A 26107-nucleotide genomic window follows, 5' to 3' on the forward strand; every position below is an offset into this window, starting at 1 on the left:
CAGCCACCCAAGTCACAACCTGTTTACCCCGCTACCATATAGTAGGCGGAGACAGTACATGTGCATCAAAGCTGGAACTAAGAGACTGAAAAACAGCTTCTATGTCCAGGCCATCAGACTGTTAAATAGTCACCACTAGCCCCACTGCCCAGTATCCTGCCCTGAACTTAGTCACTGTTACTAGCCGGCTACCATACGGTACTCTACCCTGCACCTTAGAGACTGCTGCCCTATGTACATAGTGATTGAACACTGGTCACTTTAATAATGTTACATACTGTTACCCACTTCATCTGTAAATCCTATATAACTACTGTTGTACACTCCTTTCATATGTATATACTGTCCATACGCACCATTATATACATATATGTTTTATATCCGGACTCTGACATTGCTTGTTCTTATATTTCTTAAGTTGTTTCTTTTATTTTGGGGATTTGTGTATTAATGTTTTGTATTGTTAGGTATGGTGCGTTGTTGGAGTTAGAAACATAAGCGCCGATGCACCTGTGGGGGGTACAGGTTAGTCGAGGTATGTGCAGACCTATGCGACCAATACCATTTGATTTGATTTAGGAAGAGCTTTGAAACCTGCCACTCTGATGTGTTAGATCAATGATTTCAACGGAGGAATGAGAGATACACAAGCCGCGGTTGCTACTTTCAAACAGAAACATCATATAAAGTTGTCTCATCAACCTGTTATCTAAAGTAGCCTTTGCCTGGATTTTTTTTTCGCATGAAATCTTATCTTTGAGTAACCAATTGTGCATCATTTCAAATTAGGGGATGCCGCTACATGCAATATTTCTTTCCTCGCCTCTAGTCTTTATGGAATATGAGAAAGGTTTATCAGTTATATCAATTCATATAAAAGTATGTATCGGAAGCTAGTTCCTCACTCTGACAATGTCAACGACAGATTCGAAAAATAAACCATGCTGTCAAATAAACAAAAAAGATTGACATTGCTGTAGGCCAATCCGATATGCTAAAATCATATCATTGTCTTATTTGATCCAATCAGGAGGGATTAAGATTCTGAATGCAGCTAGCCTACTAGGGTGTCTTTCTTGTTCAGGTCTAGGTAACTTGTGAAGCTAAGCGGCTAGCCAGGTATCAGATTTGAGAAAATACACCAATCTTCTCGTCGAGATAGCGGCTACATTTATAGTTGGGTTTAAAGGAAAGGTTTCCCCCTTTGTCTACTGCATATATCGTTACACGGAGAAGAGCTCGAGATTCTCATCATCTAGGGGTAATGCAATGCTTTTCATTTTCCCTCGACTTTTGTTTTGTGTGATGTTAGCTGCAAGGGTTTTTTACATTTGGTCTAGGTATCCTATTTATCACTTCAAGTGTTAATATAACATGTGATTGTTATTCTAACTGGCAATGGTGGTGGTGTATCATGTCGCCATCAAATAATTGTCTCATTATAGTATACGTTAGCGAACTAGCTAGCTCGTCATTTAGCTAACGTTAGCTGTATTGAGTAAGCCTGGGTTAGCTAACATTGGCTAGCTAGCTAATTGTTGCGCTGAGTCTTGTTGTAGCACAACAATAGGAATTGGCGATAATGTACTCCAACCATACAAGTTACGTACTCAATCATTTGCTTAGCTTTTCATAGCTACCTTATCTATGAATAATCAATTGTTAAGTTGGCTATCTAATTTGACTAGCTATATAATTAACGTTAGTTGATTTACTGCTGATAAAATGGCCATCAACCAACCGGCCTGGAAGTGCTAGCTAGCTAACGTTAGCTATGGCCCGGATAACTAGCTAGTCTCATACCTTAGTCGAGATAGCTAGCTTGCTACTACTTGTACCTACAATAAATAATCTAACCAGCATTGGAGTTTATGAATTAAACAGTTAATCACTGTAGCTAGCTAACCACCCGGTAAATGAAGATGTGGTGTTATACAGAATCCACCCGCACTGTTATTATTTAAATATTATTTTTGTACATGTGTATATTCGCAAACAATGGTAGCTATGATGTTAACTTGTTGCTATAGCCAGCAGATCCGACCCACTTGCTTACAGCTGCACTAGGGTTGGACAGCATTCCTGTGTATATTAAAGGGGAATGGAAACACAAGGCTTTAGAACACCAGCTAACTAACTTTAAATCGCCATAGTGGCATTTTTGCATTACTGGCAGGTTTTCCAAAACTGTCTGAAAGACCATGAACTCTGCGTGCATTACAGAGCAAAATTGCTAATATCAAACAGTATATGAAAACATGCTACATATTTTGAAAGCTGAGAAACAGCCCTTTCAAATGATATCAGTCAAGACAAAACATGTGAACGTCTATCTTATACGAACATCTACGCTTTTCCCCCAAACTGCCATTTAGACAACATCCTAATGAAGATAGAGGAAACACTTGAGATTATTGAGTCTTCCGTATTTTGTAAGGATTGAAACTCAGAATAGTAATACACTACATGGCCAAAAGTACACTACGTTCAAAAGTTTATGGTCACTTAGAAATGTCTTGTTTCAATGTCAACAGTGACGAGGCAACTCCGGGATGCTGGCCTTCTAGGCAGAGTTCCTCTGTCCAGTCTCTGTGTTCATTTGCCCATCTTAATCTTTTATTTTTATTAGCCAGTCTGAGATATGGCTTTTTCTTTGCAACTCTGCCTAGAAGGCTAGCATCCCGGAGTCGCCTCTTCACTGTTGACGTTGAGACTGGTGTTTGCGGGTACTATTTAATGAAGCTGTGACTTGAGGACTTGTGAGGTGTCTGTTTTTCAAACCAGACACTCTACTGTACTTGTCCTCTCGCTCAGTTGTGCACCGGGGCCTCCCAATCCTCTTTCTATTCTGGTTAGAGCCAGTTTGCGCTGTTCTGTGAAGGGAGTAGTACACAGTGTTGTACGAGATCTTCAGTTTCTTGGCAATTTCTCGCATGGAATAGCCTTCATTTCTCAGAACAAGAATAGATTGACGAGTTTCAGAAGAAAGTTCTTTGTTTCTGGCCATTCTGAGCCTGTAATCGAACCCACCAATGCTGTTGCTCCAGATACCTAACTAGTCTAATCAAGGCCAGTTTTATTGCTTCTTTAATCAGAATATCAGTTTTCAGCTGTGCTAACATAATTGCAAGAGGGTTTTTTTAATGATCAATTAGCCTTTTAAAATTATACGCTTGGTTTAGCTAACACAACATGCCATTGGAACACAGGAGTGATGGTTGCTGATAATGGGCCTCTGTATGCCTATGAAGATATTACATACAAAATCTGCTGTTTCCAGCTACAATAGTCATTTACAACATTAACGATGTCTACACTGTATTTCTGATCAATTTGATGTTATTTTAATGGACAAAAAATGTGCTTTTCTTTCAAAAACAATAATTTCTAAGTGACCCCAAACTTTTGAAGTATGTGTATATATATATATATATATATATATATATATATATATATATATGGGACAGATGGACATATTTGTCAAATGTATTAAGGAACTATTGTCATTCTCAATGGATTCTGAAAAAGGTTACTTGCTGTTTAGAGGTGAAACATTTTGAGAAGCTCCACAGCTCACTGGCAGTGGTGAGTTAATTAGATCAGAAATACTATCAGAGCTCCCCAAATGGGCCAGGTAGGCTAGGCCTACTTCTGTTTGCGTAATCAGGTGCTTACTCAACATTGACATAAGCGCACCAAATAAAAGACAGTGAATAAATTGAGAACTCTTAAATGGAATTAAATAAACCAAAACTTGTTTCTCAAATGTAGCATAGGTTGTGAGCTCTGCAAACAACGTGTCCACCCCGACAATGGGAACGGTACATGACTGTAACAATATATTGAATGCATTAAGAGAAATTACCTTAGCCAAACAAACATTGTAGATTTAGAACAGTAAATGTACTACTGGTGTGCCAGCCCCACGGCCTCCGAACTGAGACATGCGTGAATCAGGCAGGAATGTATTAACAGAAATTACCATAACCAAGGAAACATTGTAGATTAGAAATTGTGGGAATTAACTGTAAATGAAGGCTACTACATTTACATGTAGGTTACTACATGTAATGGGGATAGACATTAAAAATCAAAGGGCGAACTATTCACAAAATATAAGTTATGAAATGCTGAATGAGCACGAAATGGTGGGAAAGAGTGCATTCTGGAGAGAGATGTGCCTTGTGCATCTTAACCACACTCCCCTTCTTCTAGGACCGTGGCTTCCCTGCAGCCTCAATCAATTAGTCCACTGAGAAAAAACATCTATTTTGCTACTTCTTGACCCCAAAAAATGTAATCTCGGCTGACCAACAGCCTATCAACCAAACAATCGACCAGTGGACTAATTGGGGTCAGCCCTTGAACCCCTATTATTTCATAGTCCGTGTAACTTATGTGATTAATACATTTTACTCCAGAACTAATTTGGCTTGCCTGAACAAAGGAGCTGTGACTACATTTGAGTAATTACTTTGTATCAATATATATATTTTTTTAAATAAAATAAAAATGCATTTTTATTTCACTTTGACAGAGTATTTTGAGTAGATTGTTGACAAAAAAATTACTATTTTAAATACATTTTCATCCCACTTTAACACAATACAATTTGAAGAAATCCAAGGGGTCGGGATACTTTTGCAAGGTAATAGTACATAACAATAATACATCATTGACCGTTACCAGCTAGACCAGGATGATTTAGTTGCAAAGCTGACTACCAGCCTGAGCTTTCAAATGTCATAGCTTTAGCTAGTTTTCGTCATAAGGGTTAAGCTTCAGCCTTAGGCTACATTCATTCTTGCAATCAACAGCCAGCAAGTTTACTATTCTTAGGAATCATATCACATATAAACAGACACCTAATGATCTAGCTAGCTAATAATTATATGGGTATCATACATTTTACTGGTAAAATAGCAATCCTGCAGCCCTCTTAGTTGTGGCTGGTAAGCTATCTGCTGTAGCTAGTTAGCTGCAAATCGAATCAGACACTAGCCAGTTCATTTTAGCTCTTAGCTAGCTAATACTAATGATGACAAATGTTCTCCAAATTGTCAATATCAGCATTTTATTTTGTACAGTTATCAACGTCTACATTAACATAAAGACAAAATGAGCTAAATCAAGTAGGCTGGCTAACTAGCTACCTTGTTTTTGGCTGACTGTCAAAAGTTAATTTCACACTCATCTTATCAATCAGAAAGATATATATGTACATATTATAATTACTAACATAAAAACAAATTGTTGTCCTGATCTCAAAGCTGTCAAAGTTGTGAGAAACCTTTCAGGTCCATTAGAGGCGAGGGTCCTTCCGGTAGCAGCATTCGTTCACTTTCAGTCCCTGTACCAAAACTCACAATTTGCTCAAACCTGCCAATAACGCAATTGGCGTCAATCATTACTATGGCAATTCAAGATGGCGCTACCCATACCTCAAAATAAACGTTCAATATAAAAATACTAAAAAGAAACATGAAAAGTGTTGGTTTTATGAGCTGAAGTAAAAGATCCCTGACTGCAGTTCGGTGTCGTAATGGACTTTAGTGGACAAATGCTCACCATCGATGGACACTGGCAGGCTAGAGAAGTGTGCTCTTCACGGGTGAATCCCGGTTTCAACTTAACCGGGCAGACGGCGTCGTGTGGGTTTGATGATGTCAGCATTGTGAACAGAGTGCCCCACGGTGGGGTTGTGGTACGGGCCAGCATAAGCTACGGATAACGAACAAAATTGCATTTTATCGATGGCAATTTCAATGCAAAGCAATACCGTGACGAGGTTGAGGGCCATTGTCGTACCATTCATCCGCTGCCATCACCTCATATTTTAGCATGATGATGAGGATGCATGGCCCCATGTCACAAGGATCTGTGCACAATTCCTGGAAGCTGAAAATCAAACAGCCTGAGCAACTCTATGTGAAGATGTGTCGCGCTGCATGAGGCAAATGGTGATCCGCAACCATACTTTTTTAAAGGTATCTGTGACCAACAGATGCATATCTGTATTCCCGTTCATGTAAAATCCATAGACTGATTTTCTTATGAACTGTAACTGTTTTTGAAATTGTTTGTTTTTGTTCAGTGTATGTTAGTGTATGCACATGTTTAGTATTAGTGGATGGAATATATCTAGTTGCTTGGCTTTACTTCCTACGGTGTTTCCATTCCCCTTTTAAGACACCACAGAGCCAGCGTGAGCTATGGTTCGGAAAAAGTACCTCAATCCAGGGATGTACCCTGAATTGTCCCATTATCCCAACTGTTACACCGAGAAGATTGAACAACTGTTTTCCGAGCCATATCTTGTGCCGGCTCCGCAGTATCTTGATATACACTGTGTACCAAACATTAAAAACACATGCTTTTTCCATGACATAGCTTTTAACTGGTCAGTCTATGATCCCTTATTGATGTCACTCGTTAAATCCACTGCAATCAGTGTAGATGAAGGGGGGGAGACTGGTTAAAGAAGGATTTTTAAGCCTCGCGACAGTTGAGACATGGATTGTGTATGTGCGCCATTCAGACGGTGAATGGGCAAGACTAAATATTTAAGTGCCTCTTGAACGGGGTATGGTAGTAGGTGCCAGGCGTACTGGTTTGTGTCAGGAACCCAACGCTGCTGGGTTTTTCACAACACACAAGGGGTAACTGTTAAGCAAGAACGGTCCACCAGCCAACTGTGGGAACGCGTTCAGCGCCTTGTAGAGCCCATGCCTGACGTATTGAAGCTGTTCTGAGTGCAAAAAGGGAGGGTGCAGCTCAATATTAGGAAGGTGTTCCTAATGTTTTGTTTTTTATTTATTTAACTAGGCATGTCAGTTAAGAACAAATTCTTATTTTCAATGACGGCCTGCCTGTTCAGGGACAGAACGACAGATTTGTACCTTGTCAGCTTGGGGATTTGAACTTGCAACCTTTCGGTTACTAGTCCAATGCTCTGACCACTAGGCTACCCTGCCCCCCCCCCCCCCCCCCCCCCCCCCAATGTACACAGGAAGGCTGTCTGACCCTAGTGCAGCTGTAAGCAAGCGGGTTGGATCTGCTGCCTAATGTAACTGCAGTTGTAGCTGATAAAAGGGTGTGATGGTGGGATTAGCTGACTAAACTCAACTCCCTGATTTTATGGGTGGTCTTGAAAAACTAGTTGGATAAATCCCTCATCCACCATAGCCGATTAGTGTGGGCGGACTGGAGCTACGATGTCGCATTTTTAAAATGTATTTCAGCACATAAAGAATAGCCCGCTATTACACTCAACTTCGGAGCTCCAGTTCACCCACACTAGTCGCTGCTAAACTCCATCATAAATTGTGGGGTTGAGTTTAATCGGCAATGGTGGATAAGGGATTTAACTAGTTTTTCAAGACCACCCATTCACTTTGAAAAGGACCCCACACACAATCGAATGCATTATCACATATCACAATCTCTTTTTTCAGACATTCATTACTGAATTCCTGTTTGATTTTACCCTCAGGTGTCATCTCTTCTGCACATATCTAGCTCATCCTCACACCAGCCCTGTGATTCCTCACGAAACAGAGGGACCACACCAGAGAAAGGGCCAAACTGTGCCTCCCTTCCTCCAGGTCCCCTCTGCCTCCCGAGTGTGTTTTGAGTTCTCTCAAGAATCCTCCTCGCTACACCCAAAATGTCCTCCATCTTGCCTTTCACCCCTCCGGTCGTGAAGAGGCTCCTGGGGTGGAAGAAGTCAGCCAGCGGCCCCGGGGGAGCAGGGGGTGGAGAACAGAATGGCCAGGAGGAGAAGTGGTGTGAGAAGGCTGTCAAGAGCCTGGTTAAGAAGCTGAAGAAGACTGGACAGCTGGATGAGCTGGAGAAGGCCATCACCACCCAGAACTGCAACACCAAGTGTGTCACCATCCCCAGGTACGTAACCCCATGCCAGGTAACAACACAGAGCTCTGCTTACAGTCGTTGTATGGTTCTGTGGAGTGACCATGCATCAGAAACCTTTGTATGGAGATGATTATATACGGTGTATTTTTCCTGTGTATTTACTATCAGCTAACCCTTTAGTGGCCTCCTCTTTCTTTAAACAGCCTCTCTAACATACGAGGTCCTAAAACAGAGGTCTTAACTCCCAAATTATTTTCTTCTTTCTGTCCTCCATTGAATCTCAGAAATTGTCCTACAGTTAGTTTTGTAAATGCTGACTCAGCACCCCACCATGTACTTATGCCATGCTTTCAAAGTATTCATACCCCTTGATGTATTCCACATGTTGTTGTGTTACAGCCTGAATTGAAAATGGATTAAATCTATTATTTTTTCCCCTCATCATAGCATGCCACCATCATGCTTCAAGGTAGGTATGGTGTTAGACAGGTGATGAGCTGTACCTAGTTTTCTCCAGACATAGAGCTTTGCATTCAGGCCAAAGAGTTCCATTTTTGTTTCATCAGATCACAGAATCTTTTTCCTTATGCTCTGTCTTTCACATGCCTATTTGCAAACTACAGGTATGCTGTGCTGTCATGTGCTTCTGTCTAGCCAGTCTCCAATAAAGCCCAGATTGGTGAATTGCCGTAGGCTCTAATTCTGGCAGGTTTTCCCATCTCAGCCAAGGAACTTTGTAGTTTTGTCAGTGGTCTTGAGTTCTTTGTCACCTCCCTGACCAAGGTCCTTATTGCCTGGTAGTTCCATATTTTGGAGACCACTGTGCTCTTGGAAACTTTCAACACTTTAGAAATTGTTTTATACCCTTCCCTAGATATGTCTCATCACAATTCTTTCTCGGAGATCTACAGACAGTTCCTTGGACTTTATGGTATAGTTTCTTCTCTGACATGCACTGTCAACTGTGGGACCTTTTTATATAGACAGGTGTGTTTATTTCAAAATCATGCCCAAACAATTGAATTGCCCACAGGTGGATTCCAATCAAGTTGTAGCGACATCTCAAGGAGGAGCAAAGGAAATTGGATGCACCTGAGTGCAATTTGGAGTGTCATAGCAAAGGGTGTGAATACGTATGCAAATTAGATATTTCTGTATTTCATTTTCAATAAATTTGCAAAAATTTCCAAACATGTTTTCACTTTTGTCATTGTGTGTAGATGGGTGAGAAAATACATTTTCAATTCGGGCTGTAACAACAAAATGTGGAATAAGTCAAGGGGTATACTTTCTGAAGGCATTGTATGACATTTGTCTGAGGATGTCAGGTAATCAGCCAGTTAACCTTGATGTCCTAGAGTAGAACATGTTCTCTGGGTATGTTGTAAAATACCCTTTTTATTCGTTGATGACCTGCTTAGAACAGTTCACATGTTTGTATGTATATTAGGTACTGAGTAAATTTGTATAGATCTTGTTGACAGGTGGAATCAATATTGTGTAAACCAATAGGTGGTCTTGTAAAATGTATTGCAACCAGGGCTCGGAAGTTCGACCATTTTGTTCACACATGCTCCTAAATGTTTTGCTGTGCGACCAGACATTCTATTTTGCGAGCACCAGTGCGGAGGGAAAAAAATCTCCCAGATAGTAGTTGCAATGATTCAGCTTCGCTGTACCGTTATTTCCGAGTGCCCTAGAGAAAAAACACCGCCAATTCGTACCTGTCATTACTACAGTGAAAATGGCTTGTTTCTAGCTCAAACAATATATGACCGGTGCAACGTTTTTTATATTCCTATTGTGCATTGGCGGGCTGCATTTTACATTCATTAACCATGTCGTGGGCCGTACCAAAACCACTCGTGGCCATTTGTTTGCACCTTGTTCAATCATGTTACTTCATTAGGTAGCTAGATAGCGAACAGCCTGGTTACTTTACCAGTATATCCAAACATTTGGGGGAACAAATAAAGGGATAGCTTCTTCTGGAGATTGATGAATGAATGACTGATCTCTTGCATGTCGTCACTGACTCACCAACCCTGCGCTCTTTAAACCCTCTAAGATTGATGTCTGCGCCCGTGCGGAAATCGGCGACGTCATCACCTTTTTATTAAATACAACGCTGTGTTTACGCTACAAATTTCCAGGTTTTTGCATGGGCTGCGTCTCAATCCGTGGATCGCCGGTGTCAGGTTTCTGAATCTGCGGTAGTTTGGCGCGGTGTTTGTCAGACATGAGACGATGCCAAAAAGTTACTGTTCACTAAAACATCCGTAAAGTCGTCTGAATGGTTTGAGCTAGGATTCCACTATCGAAAACTGAGATTCTCATGAACACAGACATGTTGCCTGTTTTGCTATACGACGCCCACAAGCTTCACAGGACTCGTGTGACGTCAGTCCTTTCGTTGTGCTAACTTTTTGATTTCTTCTCAGTAATGTCTGTAAAGTCAGTAAAGTCAATGGTTTGAGCTCACTAGGGTTGGGTGACTATAACAGTTGCATCGTCCATCGACGATGTTTGACCGCTATCATTGATGGTGACGTCATTGCGATGTTACAAACGATGGTTTACCATATTTGAGCTTGACTGCACGCAGTCGGGCAGCGCATCGAGAACAGTACGTTTCTGCTTTGCTTGACCAACTTGTAGGCAAAATAAATTGTGCCGTCGGAAAATCCCTCCTTGCAAACCAAACAGCCAATAATATAGGCCTACCACAGGCTACTGCCAATAACAGTTTCAGTAAAGGTTACTTTGACAGGTTTATTCATATTCTTGAATTTCACAATGTGCTTGGAAAAACTCTTGCAGCAGCACTTTCATTACATGTGAACACTTTTTTTTTTTTTATTGGATTTGTCTCACAAACAACTTTAATTTGAATGGCTTACAAATGGTGCATTTATATAAAAGTCAACAACAATCAGATAAAACCAATTATTTAGCCTATTACATTCTTTAACAATTGAATGAACATTGGGCTAAAAACGAATAGTCCTATTATTCTTAGGCTGTGCCTTTTTTGCTTATCAAACTGTAAAAATCCTAAATATACAATCGGATAAAACAAATAATTTGTAACTTCTTTATAACAAGGATCACCTGCATGTTCTCCCCCATAGTAGCTAACTCTGCAGGATGATGGACGTTTGTAGTCCTTTGCCCTGATAATCTTTTAGCAAATTCTGCAAGTGACTTGGATCAGGTCTGCTGGCTCACCTTCATCATTCAGCCTGAAACTGAAGAACTGCCAAAAAGGTGAACACGTAGTTTTCTTTCCCACCAAGTCAGCCATCGTGCGAAGGCAGCCTATACTATAGTTAGAGAGTGAAATCCTGTCACTTATTTTTTTTGTCAACTGTCAAAATGTAGCCTAATGGAAGAATGGCGCAAATGCACTAACCCAGATGATCAAGATGAAATGACAATAGCCTACACTTGATACAGCTTTAATATTCGTTTTTAAAAGGTAGGCTATTATAACTGATATCTGAGAAACATGGCCCTACCAATTAGAAAATCATTTTGTTTTGAACAATGATTTAATGACGTTGTGTGGCTTTTGTAACAATTTAAATACGATTTACATTATGCACCAAATCACAGTTCTAATAGAACCAATGTATTATTTTCTATTGCCTTCTTCCCTCCCCCCAAAAAATAGATAGATATATAAACAATACAATTGTATATCAACAATGTTTGGACCGGACGATGTGTCATTGTAGACACTGTCCAACCCTAGAGCTCACACCCACAAGCTTCACAAGACTTTTATGAAGGTAACCCGGTACCGGCCGGTAAAAAGGACTAAAAGTTAATAGAATTACAATATGCCCAAACGCGATCCAGATTTTCATACCGTTTCTGTACGATACCGGGCTATATGGTATTACCGAAGGTGCACACAAGGGGTGCTATTTCAAAACGACACACAAAACAATTTAGGCAACAGGGATCTTGATCCATGAGGGGATTGGATGCATCTGCTGTAACCAAGAAGCTTGATCTTGACATCTAGCCACTTAGCTAGCAAGTTAGCAAACCAAATGCAAAACTGGAGCCCTCAGCTGGACATCATTTATTTGACGCTAGTTATAAGCACTGGCGTAGCACGGTTTTGAAAATCATACCGGTATTCGATATATCGCACAAGCGGTATATTTCTCAGATATAGGGCAGACACTTCAAAACATACTTCCTTTTGATAAAAAAAATAAATGTTTTGGCATGTATGAAAGTTATTCAATGTGTTTCTATGGGCTAATAGCAATAAGGCCAAATTCAATGTTTCATCAAATATATACTTTTATATATCAGTTTATTTAAAAAAAAATTATATACCTACATGGTTTCTACCGATGATTTTTTTAAAATTTTTATTTAGAGCCCTGATTGCAACTCGCCAACTCCATGTGTCATGCTTATCATGTATTAAGAGGGAAGTTTAGAACCTATTTCAGAGCTCTTTTAGGAACACAACATATAGACCTACCCTATAGTTTAGATTCAGTCCCACTTCTGAGGTAGGCTATATCAGCTCTGAATTCTGATTCTGGATATTGTATCAGAAGCAAATATCACATCATATTTCGCCATTCCATTTTTATTTAATTTCTAGAGTTAATTTTGTAATCATTCCTTTCTACGTGTCCATTAGAATCACAAAGTGAATTGTAGAGGGTGGTTAAATGGAAATGTACTTTTTTTCCAAGGTTGCGCCCTCCTTTTTCTTTTAGTCCCATTGTGTGTCTTCTGTGTTTACTTGAATGTCTCAAGATAAGTTAAGTGCTTCCAACCTACACAGCTGTGGTGGAAAAGTTTCACAGTTTTTCAGAATATTTGGTACAATGCCACAGTAACATTAATGTTTTTTTTTGTCTTGCATACTGTTTCTTTGTATATACTACTATACTCCAGAGGCGGCTGGTGGGAGGAGCTATAAGGGGACGCGCTCATTTTAATGCCTGGAATGGAATTAATGGAACCGTATCAAACATATGGAAAGCACATGTTTGACTCTGTTACATTAATTCCATTCCAGACATTACAATGAACCCCTACTACTATAGCTCCTCCCACCAGCCTCCACTGCTGTATTCCCATCTTATGCCGTTTTTCTTTATTCCGTCAAAAGGCTTCTCTTATTTGGCGTGTCTTTTTTCAGTTCCTGACTGAAAGAATGAAATACCTAATTGAAAATGACTCTAATAAAAGAGGCCTTTTAATGTTTACATTACCCATACTGGTATTTCTGAATGACTCATGCCCCATGTTTATCATTTGTTTTTGTTTTGTTTGGTTTTTCTGTGCACAGCAATTGCTCTGAAATATGGGGACTGAGTACACCAAATACGATAGAACAGTGGGATACCTCAGGCCTATACAGCTACACTGACCAAACCAGGTGACTATCTATCCTCAACTGTCCTGTGCTACATACTGTTTTACAACCTTGATGTGGGAAGTAATCATTCCAGGGGGGTGAGAGACATTGAGAACACAAATTCCATTCATGCCTCTATCATTCATACCTCATCACTCCCCTCTTCCCCTCTCCACCTTTTGTCTTCCTGGCCACATGCATCTCCATCTCTTCCTCTCTTCCTATCGTTTCCTCCCCCATTTCTTCCTTCCCTTACACTTTCAATTCTCACATCTATTTCCTCCATTGTCCATCCTGTCAGATCCCTGGATGGGCGCCTGCAGGTCTCCCACAGAAAGGGTCTTCCTCATGTCATCTACTGCCGCTTGTGGCGATGGCCCGACCTGCACAGCCACCATGAACTGCGTGCCATCGAGGCCTGCGAGTACGCCTTCCACCTCAAGAAGGATGAGGTCTGCATCAACCCCTACCACTACCAGAGGGTGGAGACCCCAGGTAGGTTGTCTTTTGAACCAGTGGTGTGTGTGCTGACTTGTAGGTGCCGTAAAAGCCTATGTTAACAGCTAGTTCTGCGATTCTTTCTGCTGGCATGAGACATGAAAAAGGATGGGATAAGTGGGAATAGTCTTCATTGATATTTTGTAAAGAACTTTGAACTTTGTTTGACATTTGAAGAATCTTCTCTCCTCTAGTTCTGCCTCCTGTACTTGTGCCAAGACACTCGGAAATTCTGACAGAACTGCCCCCATTGGATGACTACACTCATTCCATACCTGAGAACACAAGCTTTCCTGCGGGGATCGAGCCTCCAAATAACTACATACCAGGTTTGTGCATCTACCATGAGTTGATATGCAAATGGCCTTCATGATAACGATGTATCAGGTTCAACTCATCAGTATTTTCCCCCCTCTGTTACTATAGAAACACCACCACCTGGATACATAAGTGAGGATGGAGAAGCCAGCGATCAACCGATGAATCAAAGTATGGACACAGGTATATTCCACTTACCTCAAATAGGAAGTTCTAACATAAAATAAGAAAGAAAACAGTTGTCAAACTGTCAAGTTTCGATTTGTTGATTAAATATCTTAGTGGATTCTTTGCAACAATAAATCCGACCATGCGACTTAATAATTTTATTTTTGTATTTTTCATATCAGGTTCTCCTGCTGAATTGTCCCCCGGCACCCTCTCACCTGTCAATCATAGCATGGGTAAGAATAACTGTCTCTCCACGTCTGTCTAAAGCATCAGCCATTTATCAGTCACTTGTAATCTGACCAAATTTGACAACATTCATTGAGTACTATTTAGACAGCCCAGTGCCTACTCTGGAGATCATTGGTCTAGTCCCGTCAACATGTGTAGTTCCTTTTTATAATGACATCCCCCATGTTTTTCAGACCTGCAGCCGGTGACCTACTCTGAGCCTGCGTTCTGGTGCTCTATAGCCTACTATGAGCTGAACCAGCGTGTTGGAGAGACATTCCACGCTTCACAGCCCTCTCTGACCGTGGATGGTTTCACAGACCCCTCCAACTCAGAGCGTTTCTGTCTGGGCCTGCTCTCCAACGTCAACAGGAATGCCACTGTAGAGATGACCAGGAGGCACATAGGTACAATGGGCGACGCCACAAGAGGCACACTATTCCTTATGTGGTGCACTACTTTTGAAGGCTTTGGCCAAAAGGAATATGGTGTCAATTCAGATTTGCACAGGATTTGTTCTGTAATTTAACACCCATGTTTTGTTAGTGCTGAGAGATTAGTGCTTTTTGAGTTCAGTTCTATTATTAAAAAAAAAAATGATCACTGTTTTCGGTTTCGATAATTAAAGAAACAAACATTAAATGTATTGTGAAATAATGATTTTAGAGCTTTTTAATGGAAATGCCAAAGCCCAAAATAGTGAACTTCAATTTCCAAAACATTGAAAATATTCCATTGTCTCTGTCAGGTCCACATTGGGTAGACGTCAATAGAAAAATATGAAATAATATATTTGTTGTGTATATTACTTCGTTTTTATTTGATGACTTTCCATTTTTTGGGTATTTTGCCCCCTTTTTCTCCCCAATTTCGTGATATCCAATTGCGATCCAATTACGATCTTGTCTCATCGCTGCAACTCCCCAACGGGCTCGGGAGAGACGAGGTCGAGTCATGCGTCCTCCGAAACTGACGACCTAAATCAGCCTGCAGGCGCCAGACCCCATTAGGGGTCGCTAGAGTGCAATGAGCCAAATAAAGACCCCCCCCCCCCGGCCAAACCCTCTCCCAACCCCAAAGGCGCTGGGCCAATTGTGCACCCCCCTATGGGACTCCCGGTCACTGCTGGTTGTGACACAGCCTGGGATCTAACCCGGGTCTGTAGTGACGCCTCAAGCATTGCGATGCAGTGCCTTAGACCGCTGCGCCACTCGGGAGGCCACGACTTTATATTTTTTTATTCCTTAAAGTAATCATCTCACCTTTGCTCAAGTAGTAGCTGTCAGCCAGCCAGGCCCTCTGACGTTACGTACAGTAGTCTTTAGTCATCCAATTTAGCGTGCCTGCCTAAGTTTTCTGTAGACCTTTCTAACGAATTCATTTGACTAGTTCTTCAAAGTAGATAAAGCTATACTTAAACTAATTGTCTCTGTCCCTCTCGTCGTTGTGTTCCATGCGGTCTGTGTGTATCTAACGGTTCTAACCTAACGTGGCAGGTGTAAAAGTGTATCCATCCAGAGATCTGTATACAATGGCCGTCGTCCCAAAGGTGGTAAGGCAGGCGACAAGCTCAGGTCCAAAATAAAGCCATAGAAACGGATTGTGTTTATTTTAGAAAGATTTTGGCGAGAGTGCAACCTCTCGCTTCGCCTCTTCCTCTGATCAGTCTCTGAGCTGGAAAAAACTTGCGCAATGGATTATGGTCATTGTAGTTAATTACCACATTTCTGCACTGAACTAGGTTGAATATTTGCGTAATGAAAACTACAGCTTCCTTCATCCCAGTGTAGTTCTTGAGTTGATTTCTCAGATTTCTCTCGTGAATTATTTGATTTCTCTCTAAAGAAACGACCTGTTGGACTCACAAAAAAACCTAGAACTAAATGGAATTAAAGTAATTGAGCAGCACTATGTTTTGTAGCTGAAATACTCATGCTTATTTACACTGAACAAAAAATATAAACGCAACATGTAAAGTGTTGGTCCCATGTTTCATGAGCTGAAATAAAAGATCACAGAAATGTTCTGTACGCACAAAAGGCTTATATCTCTCAAATTGTGTGCACTAATTTGTTTACATCCCAGTTAGTGAGCTTTTCTCCTTTGCCAAGATAATCCATCCACCTGACAGGTGTGGCATATCAAGAAGCTGTTTAAACGGAATGATCATTGCACATTATAAAAGGCCACTAAAATGTGCAGTTTTGTCACACAACACAATGCCACAGATGACTCCTGTTTTAAGGGAGTGTGCAATTGGCATGCTGACTGCAGGAATGTCCACCAGAGCTTTTACCAGAGAATTGAATGTTAATTTCTCTACCATAAGCAACCTCCAATGTCGTTTTAGAGAATTTGGCAGTTTGTCCAACCGGCCTCACAACCACAGACCACATGTATGGCGTTGTGTGGGTGAGCGGTTTGTGCCCCAAGGTGGCGGTAGGCTTATGGTATAGGCAGGCATAAGCTATGGAAAACAAACACAATGGCATTTTATCGAAGACCATTTGAATGCACAGAGATACATTTTCGTGCCATTCATCTGCTGTCATCACCTCATGTATCAGCGTGATAATGCACGGCTCCATGTTGCAAGGATCTGTACACAATTCCTAGAAGCTGAAAATGTCCCAGTTCTTCCATGGCCTGCATACACACCATACATGTCACGCATTGAGCATGTTTGGGATGCTCTGGATCGACGTGTACAACAGCATGTTCCAGTTCTCGCCAAAATCCAACAAGTTCGCACAGCCGTTGAAGAGGAGTGGGACAACGTTCCACAGGCCACAATCAACAGCCTGATCAACTCTATGAGAAGATGTTGTGCTGCATGAGGCAAATGGTGGTCACCAGATTTCTGATTCATGCCCCGTTAAAACATTTTTTTAAAATAATTATATCCACGGTATATGTGACCGACAGATGCATATCCGTATTCCCAGTCATGTGACTTGATTAGGGCCTAATGCATTTATTTCAATTGACTGTATATGAACTCTAACTCAGTAAAATCTTGGAAATTGTTGCATTTATTTTTGTTCAGTATATTTTGCATTATTTCACAGGAAGAGGAGTCCGGCTGTACTATATTGGCGGTGAGGTGTTTGCTGAGTGTCTCAGTGATAGCGCCATCTTTGTTCAGAGTCCAAACTGCAACCAGCGGTATGGGTGGCACCCAGCAACCGTTTGCAAAATTCCTCCAGGTAACTGAGACCAACACCATCTCTTTGATTTCTGATGTGCTCACTCCTATACTCATTTCATAGTATTACTAATATGTTTTCTGTTGTCTCAGGTTTCGATTATGTTTAGTTAGTCTTCCTACTTGTTTCTACAGAAAATATAATATTGTTAGCAGGGAGGTTCTGCAGGCTTTACTTATGTTCTAAACAAAGTCCATACATGATTCCCAGCTGACCCCCTCCTCCCCTCACTCCCTCAGGTTGTAACCTGAAGATCTTCAACAACCAGGAGTTTGCAGCACTGCTGGCCCAGTCCGTAAACCAGGGCTTTGAGGCTGTGTACCAGCTCACCCGGATGTGCACCATCCGCATGAGCTTTGTCAAAGGCTGGGGGGCTGAATACAGGCAAGCATGATGACTGACTATTACAAGAGTACTTTTATTCTTGCAGTTGTTCACATCTAAGTAGTTAGTAGACGATGGATAGTCGGAGGAAGATGGTAATATTAATGTACTCATTGGCATACATAAAAAAATAACATTGTAGCTTGCTAATGGTCCGCTTTTCTGGATTTATAGGAAGTTTGGAATGTTTAAGGAGCTGGAGGGGTATTCAAACATTACTTGTCCCTCTTCAACAATACCTTTTGTTACAGGGCAAGAAGTAAAAAAAAGTTCAGGCTAACCTTGGGTTTTGGGTGATGTTCCTGTGATTGCATGCCGAGTGATTTCACTAATTTGGCTTTGTTGTGGTCTTTTTTTTGTCTCCCAGACGGCAGACTGTCACAAGCACTCCCTGCTGGATTGAGCTGCATTTGAATGGACCCCTGCAATGGCTGGACAAAGTGTTGACTCAGATGGGTTCCCCTTCTGTACGTTGCTCCAGTATGTCATAATCCAAGAAAATGACCCAAATAGTCGCCCACTCAAAGATCATAAAATTCGAACTTGAGTCCCATTGTGAAAAAAAGCTGCAGAATACATTTCTGCTGTAACATACTTCATAGTATTGTGGCCTAGTGCCACGTCCCTGTCTAAACGCACACACGCCGTGAGACAGACTTTTCAGAATATAATTTGGCACTTTGTTACCCATCTTTGCGTTGCACCTTGTTAAATTGCTTTTCCCCAAATCCTTAATATTAGATCTATTTGTGGTACAAATAAAATGTATATTGGTTTTAAAGTCCAGGGATGAATTGTTGTAGGCAGGGGAAATACCAAAAAATATTCTACATAGTTTCTCAGTAAGAGAATGCTTGTATAAGTAACACAAGCGTAAATGCTAAATATATTCATCCATCTTTTTGACCATGAGGTAACTTTTCTCTGGGAAACATGGATACATATTTTTTTTTGTCAGGGGGAGTTAGCTTGGTTAAGAAATTATGATGGCCTTTGTTGCTTTCTCCTTTAAGGGAAATGCTAAATTATGTTTTTAAATGTAATTGCTTAATTGACGTAATTAACTATTTTACTCTTGTCAGAATATTATTATTATTTTTTTTTTCTCCAGATGTGTGTCGTTGTAAGACACACTTCTTAATGGACATATAGGAATGTTTAGCAAAAAAACTAAACAAGCTGCAAAATCAATCTGGCTATAGTTGACATTAATTTGAGCTCTTTGTCATTATATGGCATCCTCAATGTTATTATAGGTAGCCTATGTTTCATTTCCACCACACACAGCCTCAGAATGCAGGCTAGTAAGTCCTGAACTTGCTTAAGTTTGGATGCACAAAGCAGGGACCAGAGAATATCAGCTCCAAAAGCTTTTTCTCATGTTTCACTGGGTGTCTAAGTCTCTCGAGGTGAATTATTGAAAGGTTATTTATCTTGGAGAATTAAAGGTATCAGTGAATTTCATTCTATATTGTGTTTAGCCTATATCCCCTTTCTTTTGCTACTTTTTTGTATTCTCATGTATTTTTATATATAAATATACTTAAATGTTCTTCTGTCATTCACTTTTTATTAGAGTTAATATTTTCAAGACTGCCTGTTTTTAAGTGACATGGCTCGCAATCTATGGAGAGCATGGATCATTCCAGTTTATTTTTTTTAAAGGTTAAACTTTAATCTAATTCCAAAAAAACCTGCCCCACGTAATGTTAACAGCTATTTTTTCAAAAACAAAGAAAACAACAACCTGGTACATCAAAAGTACACAAATCAAAGCTTAAATGCCTGTAACCTGATATCTGTTTTCCTGCAATGTATGGTTAGGTTATGTGACTCAGAGGCATGTTGTATGAACTTTTTTTTACTCATTCATCTCTTCACTCTTGGAAGCCATTTGGTGCTCAATAAAGGATAAAAGGTCAACCATAAAACAGTTATTTTTTTTCTTCATATTTTTTATTTTTAGCTAAATGTTACAGAAACTTGGCAGTATTCCATATTCTTACATGAGAAATGAAACTGCACACTGGGACATAGATTCTGTATTAGTGTATGTATTTGTTCTTGTCTATAAAATACAGTATGTACAACAAGACTGAGCTTGCAGTATGCCATTGTCATTTTGTGGCTGTTGCAAGATTTTTTTAACATCTGTTTTCTCCCTTCTCCTTTATTGATGTTATTAATCTGTTAACCTTACGGCACTAGTGATTGTACTTTGTAAGTGCAACTACTGTAGTGAGTTTGGATTTGGGGAACTGAACCATGTGTTAGGGTCCAGTGTTGAAGCCTTGTACCATTGGCCTACGAGATATGAATGTGAAGAGTACATAACAAATCTGAAGTGGACCAGACGTACATAACAGTAGAACAGTAATATGTGTATTTAACAGTAAACTATTTGCAAAGCAGTCAGTATAGTAGTTGTCACAGTTGTTTTACCAGTAGAGGGCGTTATTGATAGAGCAGGGTTTTTTTTCTGACCATAAGCTTCTCAGGCGTGTGGCATATTATGCAGACTTCATAAAACACTAATAAAGATTTTTATTCTCATGATGAACATGTTCCTGTCACCTTTATTAACACGAATGTTTTCCACTGATCTCAGTCTACAGTGGCGTCCTCATGTTTACATTTTCTCATCTATAGAAATTAAATTTGACCGTTTATAGTAAATCGTTGCAAATTGAGTCTTTGATCTTATTAAATGAGAGCCATTCAATTATATGTCTATGTTTACATCCCTAGCCTCCCAGGAATATTCGTTTTTGGACAACGTTTTCAAGCACTAACACCATCAAATCAATAGCTACCCATTTGGCCATGAGTATGGATTATTATTATACATTATTGGTATTACATTGGCCGTTTACCTTGTCACTCACTTTTCAGGAAGTCACGCTTTCGAACTGCTCGTTCATTTAGTCCTTCTCAAGCTGCCATAGCTGCATTTAGGCAACGTCACAAGAAATACGTGAAGCTGCTAAAGTTAGCTAGCTAATACTTTACAGATATCAATGGCGTTTACATTATATTCCCTTATTCAAGCGGTGATTTTGTGTGTTAATGCTGTCGCCGTATTGCACGAAGATAGATTTTTAAGTAAAAGTAAGTGGCTGTGCATATTTTGTTTAACATTACTTTCAACAGTGTTTTGCTAACGTTAGCTAGCTACACTAGTAATACGTGGAAAAGCTTGTTTATTGATACAAAGATATCGCTTATGGCCTAGTGTTTGCATATAATATAGCATTTTTCCCCCGTCTAGTTGGCTGGGGTGTGGACCAAAGTGTTGGTGGATTTGGTGATGAACCAGGCATCAAAGTGCAGCTAATGAACCTTGTCCGCTCTGTGAGGACAGTGATGAGAGGTATGACCATAGAGATGGATAGAGGACTTTAGCAAAGATATGTGTGTGTGTGTGTATATATATTATAACTAACCCAAGATACACTACATGATCAAAACTATGTGGACACCTGCTCACCTTGCACTCCTTGTAAACAACGCACGTTTTAAAAACTTTGTCAAAGGGTCACGTCTACAAAACTTTGGAAGTTTTGGAGACAGAACTGTATTGAGGTTGGGCTTTTCTTCGATAAGAAAATCTGCAGAATGTCGACTCAGTTCCATCTCGCTCCATACTCTCCCACTGCCATCTACTTGACTTCCTCTCCTCACCATATTTGGTGAGGGGTGAAAATTCCTTCCGGATGCTTCAGATTTATACATCCGGTGAAACATCTGGCTCCTTGTTCTATCTGTGACTTTAGTGCCCAAAAGCTTGTTTTAGACTGAGCAGCGCCATTGATTACTTTCACCATTTTGAAGTAGTCAACTGGGCGGGACTTCATATGGGTTGTAGTGATGTGCAGTTGGTGAATGATTTATGCTTTTTTATACTGACTCGAGAGTCATGATTAGTTTTTCTGAGTGACCTGTCATTTTGGTTGTTCGTTTGATCTGCTGGCCATATTAAGTCCCACAGCATGATTGATACACACTCAGTGGTTCCAGAGACGTTCTCCGACCATAGAAATAGCGTACATAGAACAGATGTACTGCTTCTTAGACTGGCTTTCAATGAGAATGACGGATTTATAACTCACATTTCTATGTGAATTTGATCGGGTTGCGGAAAAAGTTACGATGGACACAGCTTTATAAACAAACTTGAACTCGAGAACGAATTGTTTGAGGTGCTGCATTTCGCTAACGATATTGTGCTTATCACCCTCACAGCAGTCAAGCAAGGTGGAGTTGGCATAGAATCAAAGGATTGTTGACAAGATGTGAACTATATTTCCTTTCCTAATCTTTATTGAAAACAGAAATAAATCTGTACAATGACCACTTGTCTTTTAAGTTCGTTAGTTGTTGGTTAATTTTGGTTAACTAGCTAGCGACATTTAGCCATATTGGCATAGGCGTGACAAGTCAAAACACCTCAAAAATAGACATGTTATCAATAGCAAGATACAACAAGCTGAAACGAGCCACCTGCAATTCCCCACATTGCAACGTGTTGTAATTTTTAATAGTTATCTGATCATCCAGAATCATAACACACAGAATTTCGCCCCATCGCCCGGGCATCATTTTCGTGACGTTGTAGCCTAACCCATCTATGGGTTAAGGAAGGATCACATAATTCCATCAGGTTACCAGGAGGGATCAGGCAATGAATTATACTCTTGAGAAAACATTCCATAACTGCGGGTGGCAGTAAATTACCAACCTTTACTTTATACCTGTTCAAACCACACATTCTACGTGGCAGTGTGCACCCTTTCCGTTTGTTTGACAGCACAAAGTAGTAGTACAAAAATATACTGCTCAAAAAAATAAAGGGAACACTTAAACAACACATCCTAGATCTGAATGAAAGAAATAATCTTATTAAATACTTTTTTCATTACATAGTTGAATGTGCTGACAACAAAATCACACAAAAATAATCAATGGAAATCCAATTTATCAACCCATGGAGGTCTGGATTTGGAGTCGCACTCAAAATTAAAGTGGAAAACCACACTACAGGTTGATCCAACTTTGATGTAATGTCCTTAAAACAAGTCAAAATGAGGCTCAGTAGTGTGTGTGGCCTCCACGTGCCTGTATGACCTCCCTACAATGCCTGGGCATGCTCCTGATGAGGTGGCAGATGGTCTCCTGAGGGATCTCCTCCCAGACCTGGACTAAAGCATCCACCAACTCCTGGACAGTCTGTGGTGCAACGTGGCGTTGGTGGATGGAGCGAGACATGATGTCCCAGATGTGCTCAATTGGATTCAGGTCTGGGGTACGGGCGGGCCAGTCCATAGCATCAATGCCTTCCTCTTGCAGGAACTGCTGACACACTCCAGCCACATGAGGTCTTGCATTGTCTTGCATTAGGAGGAACCCAGGGCCAACCGCACCAGCATATGGTCTCACAAGGGGTCTGAGGATCTCATCTCGGTACCTAATGGCAGTCAGGCTACCTCTGGCGAGCACATGGAGGGCTGTGCGGCCCCCCAAAGAAATGCCACCCCACACCATGACTGACCCACCGCCAAACCGGTCATGCTGGAGGATGTTGCAGGCAGCAGAACGTTCTCCACGGCGTCTCCAGACTCTGTCATGTCTGTCACGTGCTCAGTGTGAACCTGCTTTCATCTGTGAAGAGCACAGGGCGCCAGTGGCGAATTTGCCAATCTTGGTGTTCTCTGGCAAATGCCAAACGTCCTGCACGGTGTTGGGCTGTAAGCACAACCCCCACCTGTGGACGTCGGGCCCTCATACCACCCTCATGGAGTCTGTTTCTGACCGTTTGAGCAGACACATGAACATTTGTGGCCTGCTGGAGGTCATTTTGCAGGGCTCTGGCAGTGCTTCTCCTGCTCCTCCTTGCACAAAGGCGGAGGTAGCGGTCCTGCTACTGGGTTGTTGCCCTCCTACGGCCTCCTCCATGTCTCCTGATGTACTGGCCTGTCTCCTGGTAGCGCCTCCATGCTCTGGACACTACGCTGACAGACACAGCAAACCTTCTTGCCACAGCTCGCATTGATGTGCCATCCTGGATGAGCTGCACTACCTGAGTCACTTGTGTGGGTTGTAGACTCCGTCTCATGCTACCACTAGAGTGAAAGCACCGCCAGCATTCAAAAGTGACCAAAACATCAGCCAGGAAGCATAGGAACTGAGAAGTGGTCTGTGGTCCCCACCTGCCGAACCACTCCTTTACTGGGGGTGTCTTGCTAATTACCTATAATTTCCACCTGTTGTCTATTCCATTTGTGATATTTATTGTCAATCAGTGTTGCTTCCTAAGTGGACAGTTTGATTTCACAGAAGTGTGATTGACTTGGAGTTACATTGTGTTGTTTAAGTGTTCCCTTTATTTTTTTGAGCAGTGTATAATTGTTGTCGATAGTTAACACAGCCACAAAGTCAAACTCTTCCTATTTCTACAATTTATCATCTTAAAATCTGACTTTAACCTAACCTTAACCACACTGCTAACATTATGTGTAACCGCTAACCTTAAATTAAAACCAAAAATCACATATTTTTGTTTTCATACATTTTTTTCGATATAGACAATTTTGACTTTGGCTATGTCATCTAGTGGAAACCCTTCAAAATGGAGATGGCCTCAGTGGTGCTGCACGTGCTCTCACAGACGCCATAATGGGACAGATATAATGCGATGTCCATCTAAAAATCAATACCATATTCAAATATCAAAAAAATATATCTGCATTCATACTGTTGTTTTTTTAAATAGATTATTCTTGTTTTCCTCTAACAATTTGATGTTGACCAGACTGAACTGAGACTGGTCTGGCATTATTCATAATCTTTACTCTCATCTTGCAGTGCCCTTGATTGCTGTCAATTCTGTCTGCATTGTGTTGTTGCTGCTTTTTGGCTGAAGAGAAGACTGGACTGAATTTGGACGCTGAACTAAGAGAAGACACTTTTAGGGGTCAGGGGGATGTCACCCTGGCACCTGGAGGAGAGACCCCCCAAGAAGAAGAGCACACCCACACGTTTATGTATCTCAGAGATTCAACATTAAATTTGATTTCCTTTATTATTATTCCTTACCTCATTTGTCAAACCTGTTGGGCTTAGGTCAGGTTATGTGACAGTTCAGATGCAAGAAAAATCTGGGTTTACTACATTCACAGTTTCTTTTACAGACACCTGTTAGTCAATGTTACAGCACAAAGCAGTTCAAAAGTGCCTACGGTTGCTTTTGGAAGATTTCTTCATTGTAAAAGGATAATTGACTTTGATCTCATGATTCAACTTTCTTTCTCCTTATTTGAAATTGTGGTGCATCACAGTTCTGATGGTATATTCTATGTATGTTGCTTTTAACATATTCCTGGATAAAAAGTTAAGTGTATGTAATTTGAACAGATCTACTCTAAAACACCATTAGTTGGGATATGTCATATTTTGTGTCCCATGCGGAATTTAATTATGTATGACCTTTTCTAAGTAACTTTCTATGAATTACTTTAAAGAAAATAAAGATTTTTTAAAAATCTACCACTTTTGAGTTTGTTCATAACCCAACATTAGCTATAAAAAAAGACTGATTTACTGTAGTACATTACATAACTTTTTGGTCCCAGAACACACTACCTACTTACACAACTTTTCTTTGATCATGGCTGTGTCAAAACCACATTAAGAAGACCAAAGAGACCTTGCTGAAAATATATTTGCTAAGTGGCTAATTGTTTGCATGTAAACAAAATTAATCCTTCCTATGGCAAATCTGTAAAAAATGTTAGCAATACCCTGTACAAATGGCATCAATCAGTGCACTCTTGAACTAGCTGCAAACTTGAGCACAAGGGTGACCAAATAAAGTGGGTGCTTTTACCAACACGGGTGTATTTACATACGCTAGTGTTGCTTTCAATTGTATAACTGTTGGTGGGAAGGCCGGTTGGTCATGACGACGGGGGAATAGAGCTCCACGTTGGAGGTGTCATAATACCAGTCAAACAGGGAAATGGTTCCAATCATTCATTTT

At 40.6% G+C, this 26107-nt stretch overlaps 2 protein-coding genes across 3 annotated transcripts; both read left to right on the forward strand.

Annotated features, from left to right (window-relative positions):
- Positions 1 to 1033: 1033 nt before the first annotated feature.
- LOC106580048 (SMAD family member 2) lies at positions 1034 to 20628 on the forward strand. Of its 2 annotated transcripts, none has more exons than XM_014160612.3 (11): positions 1034 to 1261; positions 7493 to 7902; positions 13199 to 13288; positions 13569 to 13762; positions 13960 to 14094; positions 14192 to 14266; positions 14434 to 14487; positions 14677 to 14889; positions 17551 to 17688; positions 17928 to 18072; positions 18440 to 20628. In XM_014160612.3, exons 2-11 carry the CDS (start codon positions 7667 to 7669, stop codon positions 18561 to 18563), a joined length of 1404 nt encoding a protein of 467 aa, XP_014016087.1. In that variant the 5' UTR covers positions 1034 to 1261; positions 7493 to 7666; the 3' UTR covers positions 18564 to 20628. The 2 variants fall into 2 exon arrangements, with proteins under 2 accessions (XP_014016087.1, XP_014016088.1); XM_014160613.3 differs by having other exon boundaries at positions 14192 to 14254.
- Positions 20629 to 21019: 391 nt separating this feature from the next.
- Positions 21020 to 25605, forward strand: ier3ip1 (immediate early response 3 interacting protein 1). The gene is given in 3 exon segments (NM_001141661.1): positions 21020 to 21180; positions 21341 to 21442; positions 24934 to 25605. Coding segments are annotated over 3 exon segments (249 nt in total). The 5' UTR covers positions 21020 to 21089; the 3' UTR covers positions 24990 to 25605.
- The last annotated feature ends 502 nt before the right edge of the window (positions 25606 to 26107 follow it).

This window comes from Salmo salar, chromosome 20 (assembly GCF_965601325.2).
Source record: "Salmo salar chromosome 20, fSalSal1, whole genome shotgun sequence".
NCBI lineage: Eukaryota > Metazoa > Chordata > Actinopteri > Salmoniformes > Salmonidae > Salmo > Salmo salar.